Source organism: Marmota monax, unplaced genomic scaffold (genome assembly GCF_021218885.2).
Source record: "Marmota monax isolate L192 unplaced genomic scaffold, Marmota_monax_Labrador192_F-V1.1 WCK01_AAM20220418_F8-fsc00204, whole genome shotgun sequence".
Lineage (NCBI taxonomy): Eukaryota > Metazoa > Chordata > Mammalia > Rodentia > Sciuridae > Marmota > Marmota monax.
Window position 1 is genome coordinate 2098433 of NW_026695247.1, and position 21016 is coordinate 2119448.

The 21016-nt window shown below is 35.5% G+C and overlaps 2 protein-coding genes across 10 annotated transcripts in view; both read left to right on the forward strand.

The window, feature by feature from the left end:
• LOC124076383 (E3 SUMO-protein ligase RanBP2) overlaps positions 1-17217 on the forward strand; it is a 60366-nt gene extending 43149 nt beyond the window's left edge. For 2 of the 3 annotated variants that reach the window (XM_046420277.2, XM_046420278.2), the window contains exons 21-29: positions 1925-2095; positions 2699-2791; positions 3127-3305; positions 10730-10934; positions 12404-12505; positions 14354-14499; positions 15428-15701; positions 15833-16167; positions 16703-17217. In XM_046420277.2, coding sequence (XP_046276233.1) covers positions 1925-2095; positions 2699-2791; positions 3127-3305; positions 10730-10934; positions 12404-12505; positions 14354-14499; positions 15428-15701; positions 15833-16167; positions 16703-17008 — 1811 coding nt within the window. In that variant the 3' untranslated portion in view covers positions 17009-17217. The remainder of the gene's footprint in view (positions 1-1924; positions 2096-2698; positions 2792-3126; positions 3306-10729; positions 10935-12403; positions 12506-14353; positions 14500-15427; positions 15702-15832; positions 16168-16702) is intronic. The other variant, XM_046420279.2, reaches the window with a different exon arrangement.
• A 2791-nt stretch (positions 17218-20008) lies between these two features.
• The window catches only part of Ccdc138 (coiled-coil domain containing 138), a 75910-nt gene continuing 74902 nt past the window's right edge, over positions 20009-21016 (forward strand). For 3 of the 7 annotated variants that reach the window (XM_046420257.2, XM_046420259.2, XM_046420261.2), the window contains exon 1: positions 20009-20164. In XM_046420257.2, the coding sequence (XP_046276213.1) occupies positions 20072-20164 (93 nt within the window). In that variant the 5' untranslated portion in view covers positions 20009-20071. The remainder of the gene's footprint in view (positions 20165-21016) is intronic. The other 4 variants (XM_046420256.2, XM_046420258.2, XM_046420260.2 and 1 more) reach the window with 3 other exon arrangements.

The following is a 21016-nucleotide window of genomic DNA, read 5'->3' on the forward strand; positions in this document are numbered from 1 at the left end:
GCTGCTTTCTACTTTATTGCTCTGGTTTCAGCTCTGCTTAATGAGGACCTATGTTTTTATCTAACCCTTATCTTCAGCCACTAATGTCTGCCAGTATTCAAATGCGATGGCAGCAGCATGTATTCAGTCCTTTAAGGATTTCTTTTTGTATGTCATTTAGGAAAATAGTGTATTTAATTATTTTTCATAGCCACCATTCTATAGCCTGTGTGTTGTATATGTAGCACAGATCATTTGCAGAAGTAAGTATTGCAACTAGAGTGAAATAGGAAGGAAGAATCTGTTAAAAGACCTTTAGGAGCAAAATCAGATAAATGAGTACTCACCATTACTGTCTAGTAACACATCTTGAGCACCCAAAACTATAGTGATAGAGTGAAAGTCCTCGGTACTGGAACCTTCATGTTTAAGATGACCAATTATTACTAGCTAAGGCAGCTCTTAGAAAATGCAATCTTTGAGAAATTACGTGAAAAGTGTGTTGGATGTCACAGAAAAGTGGATAGTCTCTGGGAACTCTATGTTAGGTTTCCTCTTACGCCAGGGATCCTTATCAGTATGCTACTGTAGGACCCAGACAACCTTATTCTGTTTGGAATCTGAGGACATAGTTCCAAAAGACCTTAGAAATGTGACTTTAGACATGAGGCACCTGAGGTCAAGAGAAGCTCTCTGATTTACTGAGTCCTCTTTCAACTAATAGCAGAACTGAAATAAGAATATGTATTTAATAAAGTATAGGGTTCCTTTACTGTCCCTGGCTAGGAAATTGATACTAAGTTTTTGTTTGTCATGGAGGAGTGGGGCAAGTTTAACATTGTAAAAGGAGGGGCTCTGAAGTGTCATCCAGTTGAAATAAAACATATCTATATATATAATTTACGATTTTCTAGTAGCTACGTTAAAAAAAAAACAGGTGGTTTTAAAAAACAGATTAAATCAATTTAATAATGTACTTGATTTAATCCATATATCCAAAATATCAACTTCTAATTAGCATAAAAAATTAGTAAGATATTTCATATTCTTTTTTTATTCCAGGTCTTTAGAATCCAATATGAATGTTTACACTGACAGCACATCTCAGTTTGAACTATCTTCCTCTCTAAGTATTAAATAGCCACATGTGGCTTGGCTGTCATAGTGGGACAGCATGGCTCTAGAGAATATTTCCCTATTACCATTGTGTACATGGCATGCTTCTTCATTGGCTTAAGTTATCTTTTTCTTTAGTCAGAATTTTTTTTCATAGACCAGAACAGATTACACGTAAAATTCCCTTTTCCCTCCTCCTTTTTTGCCCTATACATTGGAGGGTAGTGGGAAGGAGGGGCCGGGTGGGGTATATTTTCAGCCATAGAAATTATCTTGGGTTCTTAGAGTATTACTTACCCATAGGATGATAGTTTTTATTGAATTTTGTCTAGTTTCACACTGGAAACTGGATGCAAAACCATATGCAACTCAGTCACCTGCCATCCTTTAACAATTTTTAACTTTCCTTGTAGGAACTAATGAAGGTTAGCTCTGGATTAGTTTCATATTATTTAAGATTTATTTAAGTTTTTTTTCATTTGATACAAATGCATGGATAATTTGCTGTTCTGTAGTATGCCAAATATAGTCATGGGGGGAGGACTTTTTTAAATTATGGAAATGAGTTGGTTATTCTTTTCAGTTGCTAAAATAAAAGAATATTTTTAACGTAGATTTTGTAAAGGTTTTAGGAGAACACTAAATTAGGCTGCTAATACTAGTTTATGATTATCATAAAGCTTGGTCTGCACCAAAGTATTCATGTTTTTATCTGTGTGCATTTTAACCTATAGGTAAATTATGTGATACTTTATTTTTAGTTAGAATATTAATGATAATAGTTATTCAGCACTTTTGTCTTTATCAGTTTTTTTTACTTGTGTTACAGCAGAAGAGAAGAAAAAACTGGAAGATCCTCCCTCAGATGATGATGTTCTCATTGTTTATGAACTAACCCCTACTCCTGAGCAAAAAGCACTTGCAACCAAACTTAAACTTCCTCCAACTTTCTTCTGCTATAAGAATAAACCAGATTATGTTAGTGAAGAAGAGGAGGATGGTAAATATTTTATTGTTTTAAAAAGCTCGTTGGTTTTGCTAATCTTAGTAATTTGGAGTATGGTTTAATTATTGTAGAACCAACTTTTAGAACTTATTGTTACTATCCTTACAGGTAGATATTTTCCCTAAATGTGTAAACAGTCAGTGGATATAATGATTAGAATAATGGCATTCATTAAACAAGCAGTTTTTTTGGTTTGCTATCATGTGCTAGGCAGGCGTTTTGAGGGATTGAAAGTAATAATTTTTCAAAACTCTTAGACAAGGTTCCAGTGATGGAAAACTTTGTATGCCATATCAGAGCTTTTAAGCAGGATACTTACAAGCTCAAAAAATCCCAGTTGGGCAGTGGTGTAGAGGATTGTGTTGTGGAAACAGGAGATTAGAAGCTGTGCTAAAATGATAGTAAGCCAGCCCAAATAGGAATAGAGTACAAGTGAAAGCTCTAAAAACAGGAGAGGCATTAGGGATTTCCAGTTGGCAAAATGGACTGTGTGGATATGGTAAATGAAGGAAAGAATGAAGTTCGAGATAAGTCCCAGCTTTGTGTCTTAGAAAACCCTCAAAACTAATTACTAGAAATACTTGTTTTTACTTTAAGATGAAGATTTTGAAATGGCTGTCAGGAAACTTAATGGAAAACTCTATCTGGATGACTCAGAAAAACATAGGCCATTAGAAGAAAATCTAGCAGGTATGTTGAGTTTAAATGACTAATTAGATTTTTTTTTTTTTTAAAAAACAAATCATCTATTTGAAAGAAACCTCTTGATCTGATAATCATTTCTATAATAATCAATTTTATTTAACATGTCCTTGTCCCTAGTAACTTAAAATATTTAAAAATAATGCTACATGAAAAACACTGGTCTCTTGGTGGTCCTAATTCTCTATTAGTATTCCTAGGTCTTGTTATCTTGGTCTGTGGATTACATTGAGAACCACTGAAAGCCAGTCACTGTTGTAGAGTAGTTGGATTTCATCTAATTTTTTTTTTTTTGTTTTGCTTGTTTTGTGTGAAACTTTTAGATAATGAAAAAGAATGTGTTATTGTTTGGGAAAAGACACCAACAGTTGAAGAGAAAGCAAAAGCAGATTCATTAAAGCTTCCACCTACATTTTTTTGTGGAGTCTGCAGTGATACTGATGAGGACAATGGAAATGGGGAAGACTTTCAATCAGAGCTTCAAAAAGTTCAGGAAGCTCAGGTAAGAATGTCTTCATTGTTTTCCTTTTGATTCCATTGACTTTGTTGATGTAGTGTGCAGTAGAATGTTCTTATCAAATGGTAATGATAGGTGAGGCTAGCAGGTAGAGTGGCTCTAAATAAGCGAGAGGCATACTATTTATGAATTAGTACACTCAAAATAGTTAGGATATTAGAGTTTCCAAAAGGTTTTCCAAAATTGAGCTATACATTTAAGGCAGTGCCAGTCAAAACTTCGAAAGAATTCTTTGAAGTTACAGACAAGCTAATTCTAAAATTTCTATGGAAAGTTACGATTATATGTTTGTTATTATTGATGAACCTACACTGAGACATCCTCACCCAAAGTTTTGAGTTTTTACCTAAAATGGTTATTCAATTTTGTCAAATTTTCTTATTCCATCTGTTTTTGCAATCATGGAACTTTTTATTAAATTTATGAAGGATATTGATTGTTTTGAATGTTCAGGAACCCAACATTGCATTCCTGGGATAAGCCTCACTTAATCATGGTATATTATAATTTTTATATGCATTTGGGTTCAATTTGCATAAATTTTGTTGCAACTTTTGGATTTATATTTATCAGGAGTATTGATCAGTAGTTCTTTTTTTTTTTTTCTGGCATTATTTTCAGCTTCCATATAAGAATTAATACTGGTATCGTAAAGTGGACTGAAAAATATTTCTGGGTACTGCTGTTTTCTGAAAGAGATTGTGTCAAATTGTTACCATTTCTCCTGGAATGATAAGCAATTTTTACCAATAGGATCATATGAGATGAAGTTTTCTGAAGGTTTTTTTTAAAAATACAATAAGTTAATACAGAACTGTAGGGTATCTATCCAGGTTATCTCCTACTTCTGCAGTGATTTTTAATAATTGGTGACAAATTTGTGTGTGGAGAGCTCTTCCTTTAAATTCCTGTTTTATCTTTTAATGTCTATAAGTTCAATATAGAAATATCCTGTTTTCTCTCTTTTTCACTCTTTTCTTGATTAATCTGGTTAGAGGTTCATAAATTTCATGAGTACTTTTCCCCCCTCCAATAGAAATAGATTTTGCTTTCATTGATACTTAGTCTAATTTCTGTGTCAGAAGATTTCATTGATTTTGGGCTGGGGTTGTGGCTCAGTGGTGGAGCGCTTGCTTAGTATGTGTGAGGCTTATTGATTTATTTTGCCAGTCAGATCTGTTGTTGACCCTCCTAGTGATTTTTTTTTTTTTAAAGTTCAGTTCTCAGCACTGCACATAAACAAATTTCTGTTCTTTAATATTTACTTCTTGCCTTGGGTTTATTTTGCTCCTCCCCCTTTTTTTTGGTGCCAGGGATTGAATCCAGGGTGCTTAACCACTAAGCTACCTACCTCTCCAGACCTTTTTTCATATTTTATTTAGAGACAGGGTTTTACTAAGTTGCTGAGGTTGACTTTGAACTTGTGTGTCATCCTCCTGTTAACTTAGGTCAAATTAGTTGATACTGTGTTATTGGGTCTCACATATCCTTGATGATTTTTGTCTGCTTATTCTATCAGTTACCAAGAATAGTGTTATCAACCATAATTGTGACTGCCATTCATCAGATATTGCTTCTTATACTTTATCAATTTCTTGGCTTTGTTTACTTTCTCTGTTATTTTTCCCATATCCCCCACCCCCACCTTTTTTTTCCTGTTCTTTTTCTTTTATTTCTTTCCCCCTTCTTGCTTTGGATTTAGTTTGCTGTTTTTCCAGCTTCTTAAAGTGTGAAGATTATTAGTCTTTGATCTTTCTTTTTTAGCGTAAGCGTTTACAGCTTTCCTGTTAGAAAATGCATCTTTACAAATTATGGTATATAAAAGCAGTTACCAAAAAAATTATTTTTGCTTTTAGTTATTACTGATATACTTTATAGCTCTGTATGGATTCAAGTTATCATCTATATGTTCTTTGAGCTCAGCCTACTGGACTTGTTTTGTACTTCTTATATAGTACGGATCTGCTAGCAAGTTTTTTCCAGTTTCTGTTTATCTGTGATACCTTAATTTCTCTCTTATTTTTAAATGGTAGTTTTGCTGGGGATAGAATTATTTATTGACTTACTTTCAGCACTTTAAATGTGTTATTCCACTGTTTTCTGACCTCTGATTTCTGATAAGGACGTTGCTATTGATTTTATATATATATATATGTGTGTGTGTAAAATGTATTTTAGTTGTTGATGGGTCTTTATTTATATGTGGTGCTGAGAATTGAACCCAGTACCTCAAACATGCTGGACAAGTGCTCTACCACTGAGTTATGACCCTAGTCCTGCTATTAATCTTACTGAGAATCACTTATATGGAGTGAGCTTTCTCCTTTCAATAAAGTTCTCTTGGGCTGGGATTGTGGCTCAGTGGTAAAGCCTAGCATGTGTGAGGCACTGGGTTCCATTCTCAGCACCACATAAAAATAAATAAATAAAGTTCTATCAACAACCCAAGAAAAAGAAAGTTCTTAATATTCAGGTTTTAATAGTTTATCTGTGATGAATTTAAGTGTGTATCTTTTTGATTGTATCCATATTGGAGTTCATAAAGACTTTTTGGATATTTTCAGAGGTTATTCAAATATCCTCTCCCTTTGTCTCCTTCTGAGGCCCCCATTGTGTGTATGTTGGTATGCTTGATGGTATCATGTAGGTTTTTGAAACCTTGTTGAGTTTCTTCATTGTTTTTTTTTTTTTCCATGAGATTTCTCAGACTAGATAATCTCAATTCATTTATCTCTAGCTTATTGATTTATTTTGCCAGTCAGATCTGTTGTTGACCCTCCTAGTGATTTTTTTTTTTTTTTTAAAGTAGACTTTTGACTTTCTGGAGCAGAGTTGGGTTTATAGGAAGATACCAGAGATATCCAGGAATCTCTTGCCCTCACATACACATTCTTCCTTGTTAACATCCTGTACCATAGGGCCATATTTTTTACAATCATAGAACTTGTGTTCATGCCTCACCACCAAAGTTTATGGTTTACATTAGGTTTCCCCCCTGTGTTGTACTTTTATGAGTTTGGACAAATGTATAATGAATGACATGTACACCATTATAGTGTCTTACAATATGATTTCACTGTCCTAAAAATTCTTCTGTGCCCTGCCTGATTCCCACCCCAGCTGCCGAGTTACTGCTGAGCCAAAGTGAGGGATGGGTATGGATAGAGAGGAAAAGGAGAGTAGAACAGTGCCATAAACCCAGCTTGCTTTATTTATTTATTTATTTATTCATTCATTCCTTTTTACAAAAGTTCAAAGATTGTTAAATTTTTGGTTAATTTCTAGGGTTGATGAAGAAGTTGATTTTGATCATCTTTGTTAATGTTTTTCTTGTTTTTATGAAGGGGTATATTTACAATAGCCCTCCTTCTACCATTCCAGAAATGGCAAATTGACTCCTTTGTCTTGATCATCCTTCTTTATCCCTTGTTATTTTACTTGAATCTACTATATCTGGTAATGATTCAGTCTTTTTATTTATTGTAATTATCATGGTTAGAGTTAGGTTTATCGTTTCCTTTTTATTTGCATGCATCCCTTTTATTTTTCATTACTGTTCTCATTTTTCCTTCCTTTTAAATTGTTTCAGTATTCCCCAGAATTTTTAAAAATTTTATTGTTGTACCATTGTTGTGGTAGTAGGGATTTAAAAAAATTTTTGTGTACCAGGCAAGTGCTCTGTCACAGAACTACATCACTATTGCTTTTTAAACTTTTCTTTTGAGATAGGGTCTTGCTAAATTGCTTAGGCAATCCTCAGCTTCCTGAGTCATTGGGATTACAGCTGTGTGACACCATACCCACTTGGCAAATGTCTTCTGTATATATTCAGTTTTTAACCTATAACCCTGTTATTGCTTAGCAGTTTCAGGAAATTCTTGTCTACTCTTTGTGTTTTTTATTTTTACATTTACAATCATGTCATCAGTAAATGTTGACAGCTTTATTTTTTTCCTTCCCAATCTTTATACCTTTTATTTCCTTTTTTTTATTAAGATTTTTCAGTGTATCTTGTGGTGAATTTCTAGTATATCTTTTGGTATGAGGGAGCAGTCTTGCCTTGCTGTTGTTTCTCATTGTTAAATAGGTTAATGGCAATTGTTTTGGTAGATGTTCTTTATCAAATTTAAGAAGTTCCTTATTTGTAATTTATGGAGAGTTTTTATCATGAATGGGTGTTGGATATTGGCAAGTGATTTTTCTGCAACTATTGACATGAGCTTTTTTCTTTGAGCAGTTTTATGAGTACATTGGTATAATTGGTCTTCACATGTTCAACCAGCCTTCCATCCTTGGAATTAAATCTCACTTGGTTGTGGTATATAATTCTTTTTATAAATTGATTTTTTTTTCTTTTGGTGTTGTGGATTGAACCCACAACACCCCCCACACACACATTTTTTAAAAAATTGGTGCATTATAGTTGTGCGTAATGATGGGATGTGTTGTTATATATTCATAGATGCATACAATGTAATATAATTTAGCCAATATCACTCTCCAGCAACTATCCACTCCACCCCTTCGTCCCTTTTCTCTACTGACCTTCCTTTGATTTTTTAGGAGATTCCCCCTACCTTGACCTTTCTTTTCTTTTTTCCTTCTCTAGTTTCTGCATGTGAGAGACAGTATACAACACTGAATCTTCTGAGTTTGGCTTATTTCACTTTATATGATAGTCTCTAGTTCCATCCGTTAGGGTAAATACCGAGGAGCCGTAGAGCTGGGTCATGCAGTGGTTCCATGCCTGGTCTTTTAAGGAAACTTTATACTGATTTCCATAGTGGTTATACTAATTTGCAGTCCCACCAACAGTGTAAAGTGTTCGTTTTTCTCTACATTCTCTCCAGCATTTATTATTATTTGTATCCTTATGACTGCTATTCTGACTAGTGTGAAATGAAATCTCAGTGTAGTTTTGATTTGCATTTACCTAATTGCTAATGATGTTGAACATTATTTCATATATTTGTTGGCATTTGTATTTCTTATTTTGACAAGTGTCTATTTAATCCATTTGCCCATTTATTGACAATATTATTTGGATTTTTGGTGTAAGATTTTTTTTTGATGTAAAGGATTTATGTATATTTAACATATTAATTCTCCATCAGAAGAGTGGCTAGCAGAAATTTTCATCCAAATATGTAGTTCTCTTTTTACATTTCTAATAGTTTCCTTTGCTGGGCAGCAGCTTTTTAATTTGATGCTGTCCTGTTTATTAATTCTAGGCATTATTTCATGAGATTTGGGGGTCCTATTGAGAAATTCATTGTCGGTGCCTATAAGCTAGAATATTGACTCTGTTTTTTCCTTGGAGTTGCATAGTTTCCTGAACCCACAGCTTTTTTTTTTTTTTTGGATACTGGATATTGAACTCAGGGGCACTCAACCACTGAGCCACATTCCCAGCCCTATTTTGTGTTTTATTTAGAGACACTGTCTCACTGAATTGCTTAGCAACTCCCTTTTGCTGTGGCTGGCTTTGAGCTCTCAATTCTTTTGCCTCAGCCTTCCGAGTCACTGGGGTAGATTACAAGCATGTACCACTGCACTCGGTAAACCCACAGCCTTTTTTATCATGTGCTGTATCATTAAGGTACGGCCCCCCAGCCCCTGATTTTATTGAGGATTTTGTTGTTGGATTCACGAGAGAAACTAACTGGTCTAATTGTCCTTTGTTGTAATGTCTGGCTTGGATATTAGGGTGATGCTTTCCTCAAAGGATATGTTAGGCAGTGTTCCCTCTGCTTCTGTTTCTTCAAAGACATTAGAGAAATTGGTATTTCCTTATTAAATATTTGATGGAATTCACCAGTGAAACTATCAAAATCTGATGTTTTACTGTTAATTCACTGTATTTTTTTATTTTATTTTTTTATTAGTTGCTCAAGACAATACAATGATCTTGACATATCATACATTTGATTCAGATAGGGTATGATTCTCATTTTTCCATGTGTACAGATTGCAGGATCATACTGGTTATACATCCATGTGTATACGTACAGCAGTCATAGTGTCAGTTGTATTCTGCTGCCCTCCCTATCCCCCCCTCCCCTCCCCTCTCCTCTCTTCCCATCACTATTCTCTACCCATTCTACTGTGACACTTCTCTCTCTCTCTTTTTTTTCTTCCCTTCCCCCTCACACTGTCCTATATGTATTTTGTGAACCCATGAGGGTCTCATTCCGTTTTCCGTGCAATTCCCCTTCTCCCTCCTTTTCCCTTCCTCCTCTTTTCCTTGTTTCGTGGTAATCTTCTCATGCTCTTCCTTCCTACTCTGTTTTGAGTCACCTCCCTTACATCAGAGAAGACATTCGGCATTTGTTTTTTAGGGATTGGCTAACTTCGCTTAGCATAATTTGCTCTAGAATTCACTGTCTTTAATATACATGTACAGGTCTATTCAGGTTATTTCTGCTTGCACGCATTTTGGTAGATTGCAACTTTTAAGGAATCAATCTAATCAAATTTGTAGACATAGTGCTTGCATGATATTCCTTTTTTTTTTTTTTCTGTTACTGTCCATGGGATAATTAGTTTTGAGTCCTATTCCATTTCTGATGTGACTTCTCTCTTTTGTTAATGATTTCAAGTTTAAGTCCATTTTGGTTTGCGAGTGTACTGTGTGTGGTTTCTATTCTTTTAAATGCTCTTTTTCTTTTTTATGTGATGCTGGGTAGCGAATCCAGGGCCTTATGCTTGTTAGTCAAGTGTTCTACATTGAACCATAGGTGAGCCCCAGCACATGGTCTTTTCTTGGTAAATGTTCTTTGTAAGCTTTTGAAGAATGTGTATTTTACTATCATTGGATGAGTAGTCTGTAAAATTTATTTCTCTTTCTATAGTTTTCATTGTAAAATTCCCATTTGGTTCTTTTTAATAATTCTGTTTCTTTACTGAGAACATCTATGTTTTCACTTAAGAGTGTCCTTGCTTTTTGGAACATTGTCATAATAGCTCCCTTAAAGCCTGTTTTGGATAGTTCTATCACATGAGTCATTTGATGAGCACTCCCACTTTTGGTCAAAGAGAGCTGGCTTGAGACTTTTTTGTGTGTGTGCCATCCATCGGCAGTTCTACTTTATTCAATTATTGTAACACCAGGCTGGAGTATAGGAGAGACAGAAAAAATTTCTACATGGATGTCATCAACAAATTTCCTTTCTGGTTCTAAGATACTTAATTATCCTATGTTTATCCACCTTTCAGAGCCTTCTTATAGAGATGCAGTACATATTTCAGTCCAGGTATCTGGTAGTAGGTTTGGGGAAGGAGAGGGTGAAGTGTGCTTAATCCATCTTGTCCAGAAGTCCAAGTCCTCCCTTTCTTATAAAATAGGTTATGTGATCCTTTTTGTAAGTCAGTTTTTAATGGCATAATATTGTGTTATTTCCTATTTGCAGAAATCCCAGAGTGAGGAAATAACTAGCACAACTGACAGTGTGTATACAGGTGCGGCTGAAGTGACTACAGCATTTTTCTGTAAATCTGAAGAACCTGATTCTGTTGCCAAACCTATTAGTTCATCATCTGTTTCTTCTGGAACTGTGGACAAACCTGTAGATTTGTCTACTAGAAAGGAAAGTGATACAGAATCTACAAGTCAAGGTAAAACTTGATATGTGTCTATAATCATGTATTACGTAAAAGTTACACCTGTATATTTGAGAAGATAGACTTAGAAGTTTAAAGGGGCATAAGATATCAGTAATACTAAGAAGGAAAATATTGCTTTCCCAACAATGTAAGTATGTATCTTTATTGTTAGACCTCTGATTATAGGGACATTGTGACCTGTTTGCCTGAACATAAAAAATACTAGTTTACTTACATGGTGATTTTCTTTGTGATAATATTTTTATTTTAATATTGCTTGATAGTATTTTAGTTATACATGAATTGTAGATATAACAGGGGCTTAATTTTTTTATGATTCTACTTAAATATCTCTATTTTTTTTAAAAGCTGATCTTGATTTTTTTTATATTTGTTTTTTAGTTTTTTTAGGTGGACACAATATTTTATATTTATGTGGTGCTGAGAATCGAACCCAGTGCCTCACACATGCTGGGCGAGCGCGCTGCCACTTGAGCCACATCCCCAGTCCCAAATAGCTCTATTTTTATAAACCTCAAAGCTTGGTAAATTATTTAATTATAGTAACTAATGTTTGGTATTGCTTTCTTCCTGTTTTTCGATTTTAATTATTTATTTTTTTGAGGTGGAGGAAGTGTCTCTGAAAATTGTATTGCTTTATATGTGGTGCATAATTTTTCCCCCCTAAAAGGAGTTCTAAATAAGTCACAAATATTGCATTTATTGGCACTTTAGAGTTTTACTATGGTAGAATAGGAAGGTAAATTTACACCTAAAACCTCTGTATTTTCAGATGAGTGAGTAAGGTATAGTGATTCAGAGATAATATAGAATTCAGATGCCCCCAAACTTCTGATGATCAAATGTGAATGTGAACTTTCTTTATAATACAGAACACAAAACATTTTTTGTACAGATGTTTTCTAAAATCCTGCCCTTGATTGCTTGTTTTAGCAATCTTTTGTAAAAAGACTTCACAAAGCAGAAATTGTATAGTTATGTTATCTAGCTTAAAATAAATAGATCACCACCTCATTAATTTTGGGGGTAGAGGTTGGTACCAGGGATTGAATTCGGGGCACTTAACCACTGAGCCACATCCCCAGCCCTATTTTTCATTTTATTTAGAGACAGGGTCTCACTGAGTTGCTTAACACCTCGATTTTGCTGAGGCTGGCTTTGAACTCGCCACCCTCCTGTCTCAGCCTCTGGAGCCGCTGGGATTATAGGTGTGCACCTCTTGTGACTGGTTTCTTTAATAATTTGGGGGCATGCATTTGGTGTAGTATTGTATTCATTGTGAATATCACCTGTAAACTTAATATTACCGAAGAAGCTCAAAATTGGATGTATAGTTTTCCAAAATATACAATTTACCAAAATATAGAAGCTAAACCCCTTTATCCTTGGTAAATCCTACTATTCTTTTCATGTTTATACATCTTAACTGAAATAGTAAAATGTTCTTTTTCTTTTGTCAGTGGAAAGTAAAACAGTTTCATTTGGATTTGGAGGTGGTACAGGACTGTCATTTGCAGATTTGGCTTCTAGTAATTCTGGGGATTTTGCTTTTGGTCCTAAAGGTAAGATCAGGAAGTGATTTTAATCATCATGTTTATAGAAGAAGCACAACTAAAAGAACCAGTCCTTTTGTTAGTGGGAAGTAACACTTCCCCATTTGTTTAGTGTTCTCATAATGAAGGGTTTCTAGGTTTAATTTTTTTAAAATTTATGGTAATGGAGATTGAACCTGGGGCTACTCTACCACTGAGTCTACATTACCCACCCATCCCCACCCTTTTTAAAATTTTTATTTTGAGGCAGAGTCTCACTAAGTTGCCAAGGCTGTTCTTATACCTTTGATCCTCCTGCCTCAGCATTCCCAGTCATGGGATTATATATCTGCATGACCACACTCCACTTACATTTCCTTACTAATAGTATAACCATAAGAATTTTTAAATTTTGTATAAGGTGTTCTAATGGTCTTTTCCTGTACTAAAATGCAGAACTATTTTCGGTTTTGGAATAATTCTGATTTTGGTAATGTTATTCTTTTAACTATATGTACTTTTAGATTTGATTTGTTGATATTTCAACAAATCCCCCCTACTCCCTCCCACCCCCTTAAGGTGCTAGAGCCCCACATATGGTAAGCAAGCACTCTCCCACTAAGTCCTATCTCCCTCCCTAAATCTGCATTTTTTAAGGAGATGATTTGGATTACAGTATTAGGGTTGTGCTAATTTATGCTGCTAAAATAAGTATAAATGATGTGCTTTCTCATCTTTATCAGTTATGTTTCTACTTTTAATCCCTTTTGGTAACATTTCTATAAAATAGTACACTTGTAAAAGTGATTTCATCATTGTATCAAGTTAATTAGCATAAGGCAGTTTTTTATTTTCTCATTCTTAGTGTCTTTCATATCTGTGGTTATAGCACTATCTAAATTGTTCTTGTATAGATGTTTGATTTGTGGAATAAATTTTATTGAAGGCATATGCTTAAATGATTAATGCAATTCAAATGACTAATATTCCCACATATTTATACTTTGTTCACAGCTTCTGCTTCTTTTAGGAAGAGTAAACTACTTTGGGATATGATGATACATTAGAATTTATGGCTTCCCTGATAACAAGTTTCTTTATTTTTGTTTTAACCAAATAGCCTAAAGTTAAAGGCTTAGCAAATATAGCAAGGTAGTGGGTGCAGTTATCTGCAAAAAAATGCCAAAAGAAAATTGTTGTGTTTACTGCTTATTACTCAATATAACCAAGTACACAACTGTACACTAGCTTGTAAAATAGGAAAAACACCAGGAGGGAGCCTTGTGTAAATAAGCCTTACCCACCACAGTTTCTCCTCACCATCACTTCTCCTTTTTAGTGAGATCATTCACCAATCTCCTCTCTTTCCTTCCCTCCCCCTTCCCCTTCTCCTCTGCTTTTTTTTCTTCTGTATTGAATGCTTGTTTTAATTTCGGATGTACTTGTTATAATAATTGAAAGTATAAATTCCCTGCAGTTTTGCCTGTGAGTTGAACTTGCCAGAATATTTTAAACTTTTTTTTTGGGAAAAGGGAGGTGTTTCTGGGATTGAACCCAGGGATGCTTTACCACTGAGCTCTGTCCCCAGCCTTCCCCGCCCCCCTCTTTCTTTCTTAATTTTAAAACAGGATCTCACTAAATTTCTTAGGGCTTCATCAGATTGTGGAGATTGGCTTGGAAGTTGCAGTCCTCTTGCCTCAACATCCCAAACTGCTGGGATTACAGGCGTGTGCTACCCTGCGTGGCTTATTTTAAACATTTTAAATAGATGTGTCCTTTTGTTGGAAATGATAATGTTGCATTGAAATCTAAGAGCAGGATTTTAAAAATCTTTAAAAAGTAGATTACACAGTTTACATATCCTAATTTATTCCTCAGATAAAAATTTCCAGTGGGCAAATACTGGAGCAACTGTGTTTGGAACACAGTCAACCAGTAAAGCTGGTGAAGATGAAGATGGTAGTGATGAAGAAGTAGTTCATAATGAAGATATTCATTTTGAACCAATAGTGTCATTACCAGAGGTAAATGTCAGGGAATGAAAATTTTACTAATAAGTTAATTTTCATTTTAAGCTTAAAAAATTACCCTGGATTGATTTGTAGGACTATTTCTGTTTATATTTCCTTCAGGATACTTACTATGTGAAATAGTAGCTCTATTTGTTCGATATCATTTTTTTAAATTTTTGTTATTTTAATTTTTGTTTTTGGTACTGGGGGTTTAACCAAGGAGTGCTTTGCCATTAAGCTACATCCTCAGTCCTTTGTTGTTGTTTTTTTGTTTTGTTTTGTTTTTTGAAACGGTCTCGCTAAGTTGCGTAGGTTCTCACTAAATTGCCAGGGCTGGCCTTGAACTTGGAATCCTTTTGCCTCAGCCTCCTGAGTCACTGGGATTACAGGCATGCACCACCGTGCCTGGTTTAGGCATTCAGCTTTTAAGTATATTTTTGTTTTTTTCCTTGTTTTTTTGTTTTTGCAGTGCTGGGGGTTGAATCCAAGGACCTCAAACATGCTACACAGTGCTCTATTACAGATCTATACTGAACCCTCTTTTTTTAAGTTTGTATATAAATTTTGCTTTGTAATTAGTATATGCAGTTGTTGAGAAGAAATATTTTTTTTCATATGTTATTAGAATATCATGTTTGTTTTTATACTGTAATTCTGGGGACAAAATAATTTCCTTACTTGCTAACATCATTTTAGTAAAAAGTAACCTTCACAGTTTTGGACAAGAATGTTGTTTTAGGAAAATTATTTTGTCATTTTCTTAACCTCAGTCAGTAGTTAATATTTCTTTTCAAGAACCAGAACTTTCTGTAACTTAACCTATAAAGGAAAAAAATTTTAATGTCCTTACAAAGAAAATATGTTTAAAGAATTTGGATTTTTGGAATTTGTTTTGGAATTATAAGCATCAGCTTACAGATAATTTCATCTTTTTTAATAGGTAGAAGTAAAATCTGGAGAAGAAGATGAAGAAATTTTGTTTAAAGAGAGAGCTAAACTTTATAGGTGGGATAGAGATGTCAGTCAGTGGAAGGAGCGGGGTGTTGGAGATATAAAGATTCTTTGGCATACAATGAAGAATTACTATCGGATCCTAATGAGAAGAGACCAGGTGTTTAAAGTGTGTGCAAACCATGTTATCACCAAAACAATGGAATTAAAACCCCTAAATGTTTCAAATAATGCTTTAGTTTGGACTGCTTCAGATTATGCTGGTGAGTTTCTAACTTTAAATGCGAATATTCTTTTCTTTTTTTTTTTCCTTTTTGGACTTTTCTAAAATCCATAACAAACGTAAAACAATTTATAAGTTATGCGAATACCCTTGTAACTCTTTTCCTAATAGATGGAGAAGCAAAAGTGGAGCAACTTGCAGTGAGATTTAAAACAAAAGAAATGGCTGAGTCTTTTAAGAAAAAATTTGAAGAATGTCAGCAAAATTTATTGAAACTCCAGAAAGGACAGGTGTCTCTGGCTGCAGAGTTATCAAAGGAGACAAATCCTGTGGTATTTTTTGATGTTTGTGCGGATGGTGAACCTCTGGGACGTATAACCATGGAATTATTTTCAAACATTGTTCCTCAAACTGCTGAGAACTTCAGAGCACTGTGCACTGGAGAGAAGGGCTTTGGTTTTAAGAACTCCATTTTTCACAGAGTAATTCCAGATTTTGTTTGCCAAGTAAGTACTAACTACCTATCATAATTGAAATAAAAAATAGTACACACCACATAACTTGGGAAGTTTGCATTTTTCTTCTTGACCTCATTGTGTAGTTTTTTTTTTTTTAATATTTTTTTCTTCATTGTAAATGGACACAATACCTTTATTTTTTATTTTTATGTGGTGCTGAGGATCGAACCCAGTGCCTCAGATGTGTGTGGTGAGCACTTTACCATTGAGCTACAACCCCAGTTCCATCTTGTAGTTTTCTTAAGATTTCTTTAGCTTTCCCAAATAATAGTTGTCATCACCACTGACTCCCTAACTCTGCCCAGAACTTTCAAACTTAAATTTTTAACACTTGAACTGTGCTGGAAACGGTAGAGAAGAGAACTTTTCATTTTTTAATCTTCATTCAAAAATAAATATTTCTTAAGTTTCAAGATGCATTCTTAAGGAAACTGGATGGTCAGGATTTTTCCTGCAGTGACAACTTCTGTGTGTATTTAATGTTTTACTCAGGATTCCTATTAATTGAGATCTTTTTTTTCAGGGGGGAGATATCACCAAACATGATGGAACAGGAGGACAGTCCATTTATGGAGATAAATTTGAAGATGAAAACTTTAATGTGAAACATACCGGTCCTGGCTTACTCTCTATGGCCAATCGAGGCCGGGATACTAATAATTCTCAATTTTTTATAACATTGAAAAAAGCAGAACATTTGGATTTTAAGCATGTAGTATTTGGGTTTGTTAGGGATGGCATGGATACTGTGAAAAAGATTGAATCATTTGGTTCTCCCAAAGGATCTGTTAGTCGAAGAATTAGTATCATAGAATGTGGACAGATATAAAATCATTGTTTTTCAGAGTAAATTTTAATCTGTATAAGCAGTCTAATTGAAGCTTAGCTGTTACAGACAATATGGTAATTATGTTCAGCTTTTGAAAATGAACATTTCCAATGTATAAATGTAAAATTGCAGCTTATAGCTGTTGTCACTTTTTAATGTGTTATAATTGACCTTGCATGGTGTGAAATAAAAGTTTAAACACTGGTGTATTTCAGGTGTACTTGTGTTTATGTACTCCTGATATCTGTATTAAAATGGAATAATAATTAATCTTGTTATAAGCAATAGACCTTTGCAGACTATTGAAGGAATAAGATATATGCAGCTTAATTTTAGTTCCTTTAGAGATATATTTGGACTTTTTGCATGGGTATATTTATCATTTAAATAAAGGGACCACAACTTGGATAATTTAAGTTTAGATCTGAATTATATTTGGTAATCTTGAACTATTGGTGAGTTCCCTTGTGCATAGAGATTCGTTTATGAATGGATAGAGCCACAGAAGATATTTAACCAAAGTGCTCTTCAATAATCTTTACACCTCCTGTATAGTTACAAATTAAATTTTAGAGCACCCTCTTAAAATCTGTAGCTTCCTGTGCCCTTTCAAAGGTATTGATTTTACATTTGAAACAAGTTGACTATTAGTTTTTTTTTTTAACTTTTCTTTCATCTGTCTCTACTACCTCAGAAACTTCAGCTTGGTCCTGATGATAGAATTGAATTTTTTCTTGCCGCTATTGTGATAAAGTATGAATATTTTCAAAAGGTCTATACGATGTTATTTGGTTAAAGATTTGCTTTATACTAGATTGTTGCAGTACCTTTTTCTGATGAATTTTGTAGCAGAAATAAAGTGACAATTGATAATAGCCATGACATTTTAAACATTCATTACTTGTGCATCTGTTCATTTTAGTACTAGATGTAAGGAGGACAAGTAAAGAAAGATCTGTACTATAAACTGCCACATAATTTTCACAAGTTTGATACACAACAAATTTGGGGGGAGATGTTTTGTGTCAAAAGGAAGTGTAACCAAACTGCCAAAAAAAAAAAAAGAGATGGTCTTACTGGCTTACTTAATGTAGAACTACAAAGAATTTCATTATAGCACAAATTTTTTTATATTGCAATCATGGATATTGACTCCCTTCTATACTTCCATGTTTTTTTCAGTGAAAATACCTCATTTTGTTTAGTGAGGAAAGACAGGTTTACTCCCTATTGTTTGGTGATTTAGAAATAAGTTATCCAGCAGTGAATACCTGTGAAACCTTCTGTCAGAGATGAGGGCAGGGATGTGATGTGTGGTTTGTGAACACCAGCATTTACATCACTAAATCTTCTTGGTCACAAAGCCAGATACCTAAAATCAACCTCCAGATTTATTAGTTGAATTACTGGAACTTTCAAGGGAACCATAGACTACATGTATGTACATTTAATATTTAGAATGGGTTTCTTTGGAAACCTATGTAATATAAATTGATGTAAAAAGTGTATTGTAATTTTTTCAGCTAAGACAGTTAATGCTGTCATGATTTCAGAATAAATTCTAAGTAAATACAAGTTATTTTAAAGAGAGTTTTTATCGATTTTCATGCTGTCCTAAAGCATTAAAGTTAAAATTAAAAGCTTTAAGGATTTTGGCCAAAAACTTGACAGAGTGATATGTAAACTGAGTTTTCCAGTATTGGTATTCCAGAGATACTTAAAAGTGGCTTGAGGCATTTATAAGAACATCTTTGTGTTATAATTCAGGAAAGAACTTTGTGGTTTCTATTAAACACTAATAAGGTATTAAGCCCATAATGCGTATTTTTTTTCAAACTTGCTGGATTTTATATTGTCTCATTAAAATCTGCTTAAAGATAGAATAAAGTAATTCATTATGCATTTTAAGCAATACTTTATGGCAAAATTGAGTATTGGTTTATTTAGATAAGAACTAAAAAATACTTTGCTAAAGTATTGCTGTTATAAAATCTTGGCATTTGAGAACTTTAATCCAGAGTATTTAGTTGTTAGTTCAGAAATGTAGTTGACAATCAGTTTATAAAAGGGGTTACTCAATTGTTTCAAGGAGGCCTGGCCCGGTGGCACAGGCCTGTAATCCGAGCGGGCTCCGGAGGCTGAGGCAGGAGGATTACAAGTTCAAAGCCAGCCTCAGCATAAACCAGGCCCTACGCAACTCAGTGAGACCCTGTCTCTAATAAAAATACAAAATAGGGCTTGGGTTGTGGCTCAATAGTTGAGTGCCCTTGAGTTCAATTCCCTTTACCCCTCCAAAAATTAAGTGTTAAAACAACTGTCGGCCTCAGTCAGTCTGTTAAATAACGTTTCTTAGGTTGATATATCATTGAGCGCCCGTGAAATGCACACTGGGTTGTAGGTACTGGGGAAAGCTGGTTTTGTTTTTGTGTTTTAAAGTAGTACATGTTTTCCTGGAGTTTACATTCTAATACTTTGTGATATCCTGTTATACCACAAGCAGAACACAGGGAAAGCAGAGGTTTCTATGTGTAGCGTTCTACTATATTCTTGATAATTTTCTTCTGTATGACAGCAAAAGCCAGTTCCTATGAAAAGGCAGGTGTTATTTGTGGGTGCAAACGCCCACCAAACGTGCTTAGGGGCCAGGGGCCTCTGCAGTTGTGTTCCAAGCCTCTAGCACTGAGGCCAGGGTATGGTGCCCAGAGCCTGGACGACTCGCAAGGGCAGGTACAACGCTACTTATTACTCATCAACTTCACCATAGAAAATTAAACATTTGTAACGTGAGGACAACTCGGCGAGGTCCAGCCTCTTGCAGGGCCAAAGTGCCTCAAGACACCAGTGGGACCCAAACCCCACCTTTTAGCCCCGTGTAGTGCCCACCCTACTGCCCACCCTACTGCCCACCCTACTGCCCACCCTACTGCCCACCCTACTGCCCAGCGTGCCCCGGGGGCGGGGCTCGTGCGTCAGGACGCACTTGCGGTGCGCGAGCCCCGCCCCCGAGCTGCGCCACAGGTTTGAGCGCGTTTCCCCGGGAGACCGCCGAGATCGTGGCGCGCCATGGAGCCCCGGGTCGTGAAGCCACCAGGGCAGGATTTTATAGTGGAGCGTCTCAAAAGTCGGTACGGTCTCGGGGGCAGCTGCTCCGGACAGGTGAGGGCGCCTTCCCTTTGTCCGCGGTGGTCTCCAGATGTCGTTCCGCTGCTGTGAAGCCGCAGCCTAGCTCCGCCTGTGACTCGCCGGGGCGCGGGCCTCTCCGCGGGCAGGTCCGGAGGGCGCCGAGGTGCTCTGCGCCCGGCGCGCGGACTTGACGAAAGTCAGCCAGACCTGGGCTGGGCGCCGGTCACACACGGGAAGGAGAAGCTTTCCCTCAAAAAAAAAGTCACCCGTAGCTTTTTGCAAGGTTCATGTTATACAGAGCGTGATACAGCACCGTAGAAAGTGCTGTTGAACTTTTGTTTGCAGTAACGTGAGTGAAGCAGGGATAAACAATTTAAATTGGAGGGCGGGTGGTACCAGGGATTGAACTAAGGGGCATTAACCACTGAGCCACATCCACAGCCCTGTCTTGTATTTTATCTAGAGACAGGGTCTCTCTGAATCGCTCAACGACTCGCTTTTGCTGAAGCTGGCTTTGAACTCGAGATCCTCCTGCCACCGCGCCTGGCAACAATTTAATTTTGAAAAAAGACTTATTATTATGAAGTATTTTCAAACTTATAAAAAATAAAATTGCAAGAGTGGTGCGAAGAATTCTTGTAGCCTTCATTTGAATTCACCTGTTAACATTTTGCCACATTTGCTTTACCATTCTCTCCTCTCCTCTATACCTCCTCACATACACATTTTCCCGCAGGAGCTATTTGAGAGTAATTTGGTTGAATCATGTTCCTTTGCCCCTAAATAAATTTTTTTCTTCCTGTGCATGAGGGCATTTTTAAAAATAACCCATGTAGTATTTTCAGAAAACTTAGCATTTCTACAATAATACTGTGTAATCTGTAG